General features: G+C 36.1%; 1 protein-coding gene across 1 annotated transcript; it reads right to left on the bottom strand.

The window, feature by feature from the left end:
- Nucleotides 1-2208: 2208 nt before the first annotated feature.
- LOC148033021 (CASP-like protein 2U3) lies at nt 2209-3936 on the bottom strand. The gene is made up of 3 exons (XM_087683725.1): nt 3508-3936; nt 3259-3370; nt 2209-2642 (listed from the first exon to the last, which is right to left on the bottom strand). The coding sequence occupies exons 1-3, from the start codon at nt 3711-3713 to the stop codon at nt 2355-2357; spliced, it is 606 nt and encodes a 201-aa protein (XP_087539851.1). The 5' UTR covers nt 3714-3936; the 3' UTR covers nt 2209-2354.
- Between the last annotated feature and the right edge of the window lie 8546 nt (nt 3937-12482).

The raw sequence follows: 12482 nt of genomic DNA on the forward strand, positions 1-12482 counted from the left end.
AATTCACCATAATATCACATGCACACATACATTGGCTATTTTCCATGCTAAGAAACCTCCATAAGAACATAAAAGTCTCTTCGAGGCTAAGTTCAATCTAGGGGAATATAACATGGCTAGGAACTAGGTTGGAGTGCATTACTAGCTGAGTCTACATGATTGGCTAGGCAATATTTGCTAAAGTTCTTTTAAGAATAGTATTGGCCCAGTATTGCTATTGTTGTTATTGTGGTGTACCTTAATTGTTACTCTTAGTAAGGTGTTATTTTCCTGTAGTGCTTCATTTTGGTGAGGAGTGGTTGAAAAGTACATTATATGAAGTTGGGTCTTCTTTGTTTTGTACCTTTTACTTCGTTGTTTTGAGTAAGCTTTTTAGCTTATTAATTGTCTTTAGTAACTTGTTCAACATACTACTTGTTTTTAGTAACTTAGTTTAGATTTATTATTACATAACACAAATTTGGGCTCTCCATTGTTTGGTTTGGTATGTTGTTATTAAAAGATGTCGTGGGCTAGTAGTATTTTGGTCCTTTCAATACCAAGGAATGACCTTTAGTTTTTGAGGTCCATGATTCTAAAGTGAAACCCTCTCTCATGTAATATAATGTGTTGAATTCTACAATAAATAATTATACCCATTGTAAGAAAAGGTTAATGCATATGTTCACTCTACCTTTCATATCCAATCCAATCTTCTTTACAAAAGTGAGAACATAAATATATTTGTAATACATGATACTATTGCAATTAGTACAAAATATAACCCCTCACAAAATAGCTTGGAGCATTGGTCTCTTCATGTACTATAATGTGTTGAATTCTACAATAAATAATTATACCCATGGTAAGAAAAGGTTAATGCATATGTTCACTCCCCCTTTCATATTCACTTTAATCTTCTTTATAAAAGTGAAAAAAATAAATATATTCGTAATACATGATAGTCATCACAATTAGTACAAAATATAACACCTCACAAAATAGCTTGGAGCATAAGTCTCTTCAAGTTTTGGGTTTTGTAGTGTATCTAATGGTGATATAAGTCTGGTTGCTAACAATCCTCCTTACAAGAAATGATTTGTTTTAGGTGACTTTGAACATAGTTCCAAGGATATTTTGTAAGTTCTAAACCTTTTCAAACTTTACTTTTGTTGGTTGTTTTGGAAGGGTGGAAATGATGTGATCTTTTATCACTTGACTTTTGCAACCTCTTGGGGAGCTCACTTAAGGAGGATGTGTGGGTGACTAGACTCGTATTCCATGCTTCTTGGGGAGGTGTTAGTAGTGTTTTGAACTAAGTATAACCTATATCACAATTAATTAATCTATTAAACTTCCTACTTTTTGAGGGAAAACTAGTAAGAATCCATGTGTAGGGAGAATGAACATATTCATAGACATTCACATTTACTTAAAATTGACATGATTACTTTTGTAAAATCCAATACATCAAAACACACAACATAGGGGTTTACCTTAAAATCATCCAATGTAAAAACCAAAGGTTACCACTTGGTCTTAAAAGAACTAGAATGTTAGAAATCAGTTTCGTAGGCATCACATTACTTATAATCCAACAACAATAACCTACTAGATAGTGCTAGAACCACATGTAAATGTAGTATTAATTAGTTTGTGACATATTGACTTTATCAACCAAATAATGGAGAACCCAAATTTGAATAATGTAATAATAAACCTAAGACAAGTGGCTAGAAAACAAATATTATGTTGAATAAGCTACTAAAATCAAGTATGAAGTTTACCAACCCAGAACACCAAACTTAAGTAGTCTACAAAAGTAACACCTTACTAAGTAAGAAATGGCATAGACATGTCTAATTACTTTTTCAAATATCTAATGAAAACAACCAAGTCAATTCTTAACTACATGTAGATGTGTGTAGGCATGGCCAACAAGTTTGTGAATTGCAAGCTTAGCACATTTTGTGGGCATAAGCCTCTTTCTTGTTGTGTGTCCTTAGAAGCATAATTAACTATTATCTTACGAATGGCACTAGACCACAAGGTAAGCAAATTATGCACAAAGATGCACAAAGTTAGGAGAAACAAGAGCACATTAGATTGTTATAAAAGAGGCTTGCATTGTAGTTGTTCTAAGCTCGAGAAAAAGGAATGAATTACAATGGTTGGAAAAGAGTTTTTTTGGGTGGGTGGGGGGAACTAACAAGGGATTAGATAAGTTCTATAGGTTGGGCTGCCATATGCGCAAATATTGACACTCAATCTCCTTAGCATAATGATAAGCTGTGAGAAGGAGAATGAATGAAGTGATCCAAAGCTTGTAAGTCCATTCAAAGGCTGTGATGGCAAATCATAGACATGGACGAGTGTCAGATTGCGTGGGGGTTGGGGGACGCTGATGTGGGTAGGGTTTTTTCTGAGGGAGGGGGGGGAGGAGAAGAACCAAGACCGAACAGGCGACGGCCTGCGAGGATGGCGAGGGCCGCCATAGCCAGCACGCACAGAAAGGACAGCACCAGGCACACCCCCACCCTGTTGCAGAACGCCTCGAAGTTGCTGCACACCTCCGCCCACAGCACCTTCTCCTCCCCGTTCTTGGCGATGTACGACACCTCCGTCGCCGCCGCAGCCGCCGCCAATAGCAGATAGGCCAGTGCCTGCATGCAACACAGACACACAGCTTTTTGATTCATCCGTCTGAAGGAAAGACAGTCCTCAAGGAGAGAATTATCTTCACAAATTATCAGGGACTGTGGCTAAAAAACGTCCATGCTAGCAATATGCATATCAGGAGACATTCCTCGAGGCGAGGATTATCCTCAAACATCTTCAAAGACAGGGGATAGAAAACACCCATGGTAGCAACATGCATGTTATCATCAGTCGACACAGTTCAGCTACCAGCTGACATGCCCCCCCCCCCCGCCCCACGTAACTTGATGTGTAAAACTTACACACCATGAAAAGGAATTGATGTCCATTCATGCTACACAGGCATGTGTGCACCATTCGTTAGATAAATAAAACTCGGCCTTATCCGGCGCCACCCTAAGCATTATTTGAGCCATGCTTTACCTCATGCATCGCAGTCTGTGAGGATAATAGATTTGTCTGTCAAGTCATGTATGGGATGTCACTCACGTCAGCCGGAAGATTTTACCAGTATGATCTGACTAGATACAGGCGTTATAAACACTGGTACAAGGAAAGCAAACACCCATAGCACCATTACTTGGAAGATGAAACCCAAACATTGGCTTACTGGTTACTGACCTGGTCCATGAACAGCAAAAATCCAGTGATTGCTCGGCCTTTGAGAAGCGGCCTTGTAATCAAAGCCAAGAAAGAGTAAATTGAGACGATTGCATTTGCGTAAACCAGGAACCTGCATAGGCAGCGGATTTTTAAAAAACAGAAAGGGAGAACTGCGGGTGAGTCTATTTGTCCAATAATTTGGCAACTGAACATAGAGTCAGACCAGCGAGAGAAATTACTGCAGGTTATGATGAGTGAGATTAATACACGAAAGCCTTGATGTAGCTGTGGCGCGCGTATAACGTCAGGGGCACCTCGCCTACATGAACAACAGTGTCTTCCTTGTTCTTGCCCATCACAAGGGCAGCTGCAAGGGACAGCAAGAGGGCCAGGACGCGCAGAAGGATCTCCGACGCCATGCAAAGCCTGCTGCTGCCAGCAGCAGCACTGGAGCAGTAGCTATGGCTGACCATCTCTCTCTCTCTGAATTGCAGCTGTGTAAGCTGTATATATCTCTCTCCCTCAAGACCTGGAATGAGGAGTGCGTACTTTCTAATATTTCCAATATCAGACACTTTGCATTTATTAGTAGCGATGGCCGAACAAGATCAAAGCCTCCTTCAGTGCCGTTGGGTCAGTGTTTTCGGATGAGAGAGAGACAGGTGTGTACAGACTGTACTGCTGGGCGGGGCGGGGCGGGGGGGGGGGTTTGTTGAGAGTGTGTTGAGGAAGGCCGATTGAGTGGGGCTGGTGGGCTGTTTCCCTTTTTCCCAATCCGGAATCCCAGGAAATCCACCACCAGTAAAACATCGGATTATCATAAATTATAATGTAATGGGGCAGCAAGAATATTATGATGCAAACCCATGATTTGTATGAACCAGGAGCAAATGTTTAAGTTACACACGGCAGATGATTTGTAAGTAAGGAATGTGAAATGGGAAAGTTAAGCCACTTGCAGTTAATTATCCTGCTCGAGAGATAAGAGCGTCATGAATGACCACCGTGTATGCAGGTGACACGTGGTCCTAGCAGCAGAAAACAGGCGTTTTTCCATGTGGCCTGTTTGACTGGCAGCGCAAGACGTCTCTTAGTCTCCTCTATCTAAGTCGTAGAAGGTCGTACGAGTTCACACTCATCACCTCAACCCGGTCAAATAAACCCTATCAAGATTCAAATGGTGATCCAACATGAGATCACGATTCACACCCACACCCCTTTTGTTGCTCAAGACACACTAGAGAAAGGGTCCCCTCCCCATCCCTCCCCTTCATTAGACCAATTCCACCTTTATTATGAGAGCTTTGGCACAACAATAGTTTCTACCTCTTTATTTTGGCTCTTGGTTTTACCCCAAGCCTCATATTGAATTTGAATTTTGTTAAAGACTTTTTTAATTTATAATAGGTACATAGGTACATAATGCATGATCATTGAGTCCAGTTGTTTGAGGTCACTTGTTTGAGGTCACTTTAATGCATGAGATCTTCTCTCTCTCTCTCTCTCTCTCTCTCTTCTCATTGTCTCTTTCTCATTTTGTCACTCCCATCACTTTTGAAGCTTGATGGTAGCGCAAGCAAACTTGTGCATCATGCTGGTGATCTTGGGAGAAGGTGTTGCAGGCAAGCTACTGCTTCATGCTACTGGTCTTCTTCCTAAACGTGTGTGTGTGTGTGTGTGTGTGTGTGTGTGTGACTCTCTTTCTTATCTACATCTAAAGATGATGATGATGATGGTAGCAAGGCAAGAGGCAGCCTTTGAGAGAGAGAGAGAGAGAGAGAGAGAGAGAGAGTGTGTGTGTGTGTGTGTGTGTGTGTGTGTTTATTTTTTATTATTTTGTTATTTTATTTTATTTTATTTATTTATTATTATACTCTCTCCCACATCTCCAAATGATGATGGAAAGAAGGTGGAAGACTATTTGTGTGTGTGTGTGTGTTTATTTTTTATTAATTTATTTGTTTTTTATATTGTCATTATTATTACTATAGTTATAGTTATATATATATATATTATTATTATTATTATCAAGCATGTGTGAGAGAGTGAGAGAGAGATGTTTATTTATTATTAATTAGTTATTATAATAATCGAGCATGGTGAAAGAGAAAGAGAGAGATGTTTATTCATTATTAATTAGTTATTTATTAATTTAATTTATGTATTATTATATTATTAATTAAGCAACACAAGAGAGAAATTTTGTTTTATATATTGTGATTTTATATAATTTTATTATAGATATTTTATATTGTTTTTATAATAAAATGAGTATATTATTATGTTATATTGTTTTATATAAATATAAACTATTATAGTTGTAATTTATAGTAGATAATTAGATTATTATAGTTTTAGTTTATTGCAAATAGATAGATAGATAAATTCTTTTGTTATTGTTATTATTATTATTTTATTATAGATTTTAGTAATTAGTTAGCTACACACACACACAATGTTTGTTGGTAGTTGATAAGTTAGTAAGTTACTTATGCTTATGTTTATGTGTGTTTGGTATTAGTTATGTTAGTAAGTTATTTTATGTTAATGAGAGAGAGAGAGAGAGAGAGAGAGAGAGAGAGAGAGAGAGAGAGAGAGAGAGAGAGAGTGTGTGTGTGTGTGTGTGTGTGTGTGTGTGTTAGTTTTGTTTATGTTGGTTTTCTTAGTTGGTTAGTTAGTTGGGGGGTAGAGAGAGAGAGAGAGAGAGAGAGAGAGAGAGAGAGAGAGAGAGAGAATTAGTTGATATTTGATAGTTTGTTTGGTTTATTTATTTTATGTTTATTTGTGATCAATTTTGTTGATAAGTTAGTAAGTTGGTTTTATTTATGTTAGTAAGTTACTTTTGTTTATGTTTATGTGTGTTTGGTATTAGTTATGTTAGTTTATTTTAATTAGTTTTGTTAGTAGGTTGTTATTAGTTAGTTGGGTAGGTTGGTTAGAGAGAGAGAGAGAGAGATTTCCTTATGTTAGTATTATATTCATTTTGTTAGTAAGCTAGTTGGTTTTGTTAGTAGGTTAGTTAGTTAGTTCATTTAGGATTAGTTTAGCTAAGAATGTTAGTTTAGTTTGGTTGTTAGTAATCTTATTGATTGTTTATTATTAGTTAGCTTAGGATGAGTTTGGTTGTTGGTAAGTTTATTCGTTTTGTTAGTAGGTTAGTTTGTTTGTTTGTTTATGATTAGTTTAGCTAAGAATGTTAGTTTAGTTTGATTGTTTATTGATTGTTGGTAGGTTTATTTGGTTTGGAGTTCGTTTGTTAATTGGTTGAGGGTTAGTTTCGCTTGGATTGTTGGTTTGGTTTGGTTGTTTATTAGTTGTTAATTTAGCTTAGATTGTTAATTAGTTGTTTATTATCTATTGGTTTGGAGAGAGAGAGAGAGAGAGAGAGAGAGAGAGAGGTCTTAAGTAATGCTTTGGTTTTGCTATTACTCTTTGTTGGTGCTCGGTCATGTGTTTGTGAGTTGGCAAGAGTATTCTTCGTGACTATTGTCCATGGTGATGATCTTTCTCTCTTTCAATATAGGTTCTAATGGATTATTCATGTTCAATTTAATTTTGAATTTGAATATTTTGTGATATTTTAGTTTTTTATTTGTGCAATGTAATTTTATAGTCAAAGTAGATCTCTCTCTCTCTCTCTCTCTCTCTCTCTCTCTCTCTCCCCAATGTTTTAAGATAGGGTGATGCACCGCATGCATTTGAGTAAGAATATATATATATATATATATATATATATATATATATATATATATATATATATATATATATATATATATATCTCTCTCTCTCTCTCTCTCTCTCTCTCTCTCTCTCTCTCTCTCTAATGCTTTAAGATAGAGAAATAGGGTGATAAATTACATGCATTTGAGTGAGGAAAATAAATCTCTCTCTTTCTCTTGCTCACCTTTTAAGATAGAGGTGTTTCCAACATTTTTTAATATACATGGAGAGGTTTCTAGCAATTGTTTGATTTATATATAGAATCTCTCTCTCTTTCTCATTTTAGGATAAAGTTTCATGTTAGATGCATTTAAATATTGGAAACCTTTTAAGATAGAATATATTGACATTAGATACATTTAATTTAACATTTCAACATTTGGTAAATTCTCAAATAGAAAAGTTTTAAATATTTAATTGGAAGTATGATATTGAGAGACTACATCCATCCTCTACTTTGTTCATTACAATTTAGGAGGCGGGATGCTTTTGAGTAAGGAAAGTACATCTCTCTCTCTCTCTCTCTCTCTCTCTCTCTCTCTCTCTCTCTCTCTCTCCATTTAAGTTAGAGACATTTCGATTAATTTTAAATTTATGTAGAGAGGTTTCTAGCGTTTGTTTGAGTTATATATAGAAATCTCTCTCTCTCTCTCTCTCTCTCTCTCTCTCTCTCTCTCTCTCTCTCTCTCTCTCTCTCTCTCTCTCTCTCTCTCTCTCTCTCTCTCAGAGATAAAGATCCATGTTAGATGCATTTAAATGTTGGAAACCTTTTAAGATAGAATAGATTTATATTAAATACATTTAATTTAGTATTTCAACATTAGTTAATATATTCTCAAATAGAAAGCTTTTAAATGTTTTATTGGAAGTGTGATATTGAGAGACTAGATCCATCCTCTACTTTGCTCATTGCAAATTGTAAGGTTGGTATAACTATAAAAGACTTTCATTAATCATCTAATTTAGAGCGGCTATCACTTCATTGGGATAAAAAAACCCTATCATTAATAGTTTCAAACTTAAGGAGTTGTATGATGTGTGAATTATGGTTTTATTGGAAAAAATGAAGAATGTTGCATGGTCCTAGGGCACAAGTATAACCTATCATTTTAGTAAACATACATTTATTGGGTTCATCACGGTAGTTTGGAAATTCATAGGGTATGACATATTCATCCATTTCTTATGAAGATCACCTTCAAAGTGCAAGGCTTAGTGCACCTTAGAGCAATACAATTCTATAAGTGCCATGACAACATGGCTTGCTTGCATGAGATTGATGTAATTTTCCTTCTTAGCACTTCGATGGACCATGGTAATAGAAAGGCGCATCATATTATCAACCCCTACAGGTACCAAAATGAACCCATGTATCTTGAACTCCAAACTAGGAACTACAAATTTCTATCCATGTGTTCTTCATAGATTATCAAGTAATCATTTTCTAAGGAAGGATATTATGTATTGTGCACTCTTGGGCTTGAAGGCTCCATGTTATACATGCAAATGGGATCGAATTTACAAAACGAAATAGGTGTCAAGCAATGAGATCTTTGTCTCAGAGAAAAAGCCTCATTTGAATTAAAAAGCTAAATCATTGGTAGCTGTAGTATCAAGAGCAACCAAAAGCCATATGATAATACTATTTATCCATGACTTCATTATTGAGAGACTAGATCCATCCTCTTCTTTACTCATTACAATTTGTGAGGTTGGTATAACTATAAAGGACTTTGAATTTGTCCATAAGATGTGAATGAAGTCAAATTGCATGGCTCATGGCTCAAGTGGGTTTATTTCATGATAGAACTATTCATAGGGATATTCAAATCATTCTTATTGTCTAAAACTCTAATGCCTCACCGGTTGAAATACTCTAATTGCACCTTGAAGACATAAATATGACTAGTATGTGAGCTAATGAAAGACCCACTTGAGTCCCATATGTGAGATAGGCAAATTGAAACTTGAACCCAAATGCTACTCCCTATAGCAAATCCTAATCCATCTAATAGTCTAAGATACGTGTGTTTTAGATTTAAAGCATTAGAAGGCTAGTCTAATGCCATCTAGGATTTCTCTCTATTTCTAACTTTTGAGAATAGTTTGTATGTACCTCAATGTTAATGAATGTGTTTTGCGTAGTATGGAGGATTGTGCAGCAAATAAAATGTGTCCTTTGCAAATATTGTGCAATACACTCCTGACATGCAAATGAATATATGCAAAATAAAAGAGATCGCAAGGAAGATGGCAATTTGTCACGCAAACAAGTATATTGCATGGCATAATAGATCTATTGGTTTCTTGAGGATCATTTGTCACTTGGGTGGGATTAAGAAGCAAGTGAAGTCACTATTTCGGCATCAAAAAGCTTTGATTTCTCTTGGTGAGAACATTGGTAACCGTCCACAAAGGATCTAGAGAACATCAGCATAAAAAAGCTTCAATTTCTCTTGGTGAGAACATTGGTAACCTTCTACAAAGGATCCAGAGAACATTGGGCAGGCTTGAGAAGCAAGTGAAGTCACTATTTCGACATCAAAAAGCTTCGATTTCTCTTGGTGAGAACATTGGTAACCATTTACAAAGGATCAAGATAATATTGGAAGAGAATTATGAAGGGAACCTTACTAATGGAGTGATGATGCATGACGAGTTAGGGGAAATCAAGGGTTACATAGGAGATATATATGAACACATCCAAAAATATTGGCCACATGCAAGGATCATTGGATGATCATGATGAGAAGATGAAAGACCTTATTAAAAGTGTAGGTCGTATAGGGGATGGAGCATGTGAGTTAATTGCACACAAGAATGAGAGCTTGGTTGCACTGGAGAACATTGCCCTTGATATGCAACTTACTTCTTTGAAATTTTATCTTAATAGGTTTTCAATAATGTTAACTTAGATGAATCGTCGTGTAGGATTATCCCCATGCACTAAAGAACATTGCCCTTGATTGCAACTTGCTTCTTTGAAAGTTTATATTGATAGGTTTTTGGTAATGTTAAGTTGGATGAATCATCATGTAAGCTCATCTTTGAATCTATACTTTGCTTGATATATGTAACCTCTACAAGACTTCTTAAATGAGTTATTTAATGAAAATCTCTATTTTGAAATATTGTATATCTCTTCTAAATTATAAAACTGTTTTTATACCATTTTAATAGTTTCTTTTCCAGTCTGTCTCTCTGTCCATTGATATTGTTGTGAGAATACTAAACAAAGCATGTGTACATGGATGTGTGTGTATGTATGTTGTAAAAAAAAAAGTAAATAATTCAATAGGTTGTTTCAGGCAATTATTTTTTAGAATTGGAAGCTAATTAAATGCTATGTTTGATCTAAAGATGCATGAGAGATGCATCAAATTTTAGAACATTTTTCTTATCTAAAAGTGATGCATTAAAAACTCAGTTGTTCCTTTTAATCAAGATGTCTACATAGTAGCACACCTCCAAGTTTATAACTAATGCTTGCTAGGCCTTCAACGAGTGCCATGTGCACATGTAGATGAATGGACATCCAATATAGAGAGAGGAAGGGGGAGAGAGAGAGAGGGGGGATTAGACAACATTTTTTGGTTGGTGAGCACCATATATGCATGTGCTCATGCATGGCCATGTATGCATGTGCTCATGCATGAGTATTCTTTTTCCTTTAAGTCCAAGAGACCTTCGATTTAGGGTCTTCAATTGCAAATGTATTTATCGATTGTATCTTCAATAGCTCTAAGATTTCTCTATTGGTACTCTTACACTCTCTTGAAAGTTTCTTGTAGGCATGGAACAAAGCAAAGCCATGGAAGATATTCCAAACATAGTGCTTTCGACTTCATTGAATGCTTGAACTAATGCATCTCTATTCTTTCACTTTCAAGTCTAGGATACCTTCGAGTTTAGGACATCTTCAAGTTTATGAGTGATGCTTTTGAGTTTAGGACACCTCCAAGTTTATGAGTGATGCTTGCTAGGCCTTCAGCAAGTGCCATGTGCACATGTAGATGAATGTGGACATCCATTATAGAGAGAGGGGGGGAGAGAGAGGGGGAGTTAGACAATGTCTGGTTGACCTTTAGCGCGAGCACCATATACATATGTGCTCGTGCATGACTATTCTTTTGCCTTTGAGTCCAGGACACCTTTGATTTAGGGTTTTTGATTGGAAACGTGTTTATTGATTGTATCTTCAATAGCTTTGAGATTTCTCCTATTTAAACTCTTACACTCTCTTGAAAGTTTCGTGTAGGCATGGAACAAAGCAAAGCCATGGATGATGTTCTAGTCACAGTGCTTTTGACTCCATTGAATGCAGTGGATTTCTATAGAATTAAGGAAAACAACCATAACATCATCTATTTGATGCTTGCTTGCTTGGAGCCGCTCACATGGGTGTGAAAGATAGTTGCTCTAATTGTGCTTACATCAAACTGTTATGTACATTTTTGGGGGACAATCATTTGTATATTTTTTTGCAGCCAAAATGTGGAGTCTAATAGAGTGAATAGAGTGAATGTGCAAAAAACGAAAGAAGGGGAAAGGCAATAGGCAATGCATGTTGCTAAATCTACAAGAACTATAAGGGTTCAAAGAAACACAAAGGCGACTTCAAGTTCTTCAGACTTTAAATATCTCAAGAAACATAAAGGCTGCTTCAAGTTCTTCAGACTTTAAATATCTCGAGACCAAGATGAATGAGTTTATGGAATTGTAGACAAGTTTATACACACATGTTGATAATGCACTTACCATTTACTTAGCAGAGTTACACGAATAGGCTAAAGGTTTGTATGGTGTTGTGTGTAAGATAAAGCACACCTAGAGTATTCTTAAACATGTCTCAAGTGGTTTGGGTAGTGAAGTGAGGGCTCTTTTGACAGTTGTCTTCTCTGAGACAAGCAAGTTGATGAATCTATTAGTGAATGATATGTGGACATCATTTTGGGGACTTAGAGATGACCACAAGCCTGTGATTTACCAAAGGGGTTGTTAGCTACCATTCTTACGATTGAAAATGAATGTTAGTAGGTTTAATGCCTTGCTAAAACAATTACATCATCAAATGAATAATCTCACAACTAAGGAGGAAGACTTGCTCGAGATGAAACTTATGAGCCACTATCATCTTGCTTATTTTAAAGTGCTTGGGCCAACACTTTTTTGTGATAATATATGCTTCCTTGTTTGAATCCTATATCAATCTTGATGTAACAAAGCTAAACCTAGTAAAATGTATTGGATATGTACAATGTTATGCCTCTTTCTTGAGGTTTGATCTATAGAAGGAATTATTCTATCTTGTAACTAGAGAGAAAACCTTGTTGGCTTTTGCAATGTAATCATAACTTTCTCAACAGAATGCTTAGTACATGGTTTAATTTTAATATTTAATAGTTAAATATTTAAATATACACAACTCTGTCTCTCTCTCTCTCTCTCTCTCTCTCTCTCTCTCTCTCTCTCTTTCTCTCTCTCTCTCTCTCTCTCTCTCCCAACATCTTAAGATATAAGGA

This window comes from Lygodium microphyllum, chromosome 8, assembly GCF_053477565.2.
Source record: "Lygodium microphyllum isolate KBCC chromosome 8, Lygodium_microphyllum_v1.1.10, whole genome shotgun sequence".
NCBI classification, from domain to species: domain Eukaryota; kingdom Viridiplantae; phylum Streptophyta; class Polypodiopsida; order Schizaeales; family Lygodiaceae; genus Lygodium; species Lygodium microphyllum.

Bases quoted from the DNA above. Each gene is read 5' to 3' on its own strand.
- LOC148033021 (XM_087683725.1), bottom strand. From the start codon at position 3,713: ATGGTCAGCCATAGCTACTGCTCCAGTGCTGCTGCTGGCAGCAGCAGG. The intron at 3,371-3,507 runs GTATTAATCTCA...CTGCCTATGCAG, and splicing joins AGCTACATCAAGGCTTTCGT to GTTCCTGGTTTACGCAAATG. The intron at 2,643-3,258 runs GTCAGTAACCAG...TGTTGCATGCAG, and splicing joins TTTTGCTGTTCATGGACCAG to GCACTGGCCTATCTGCTATT.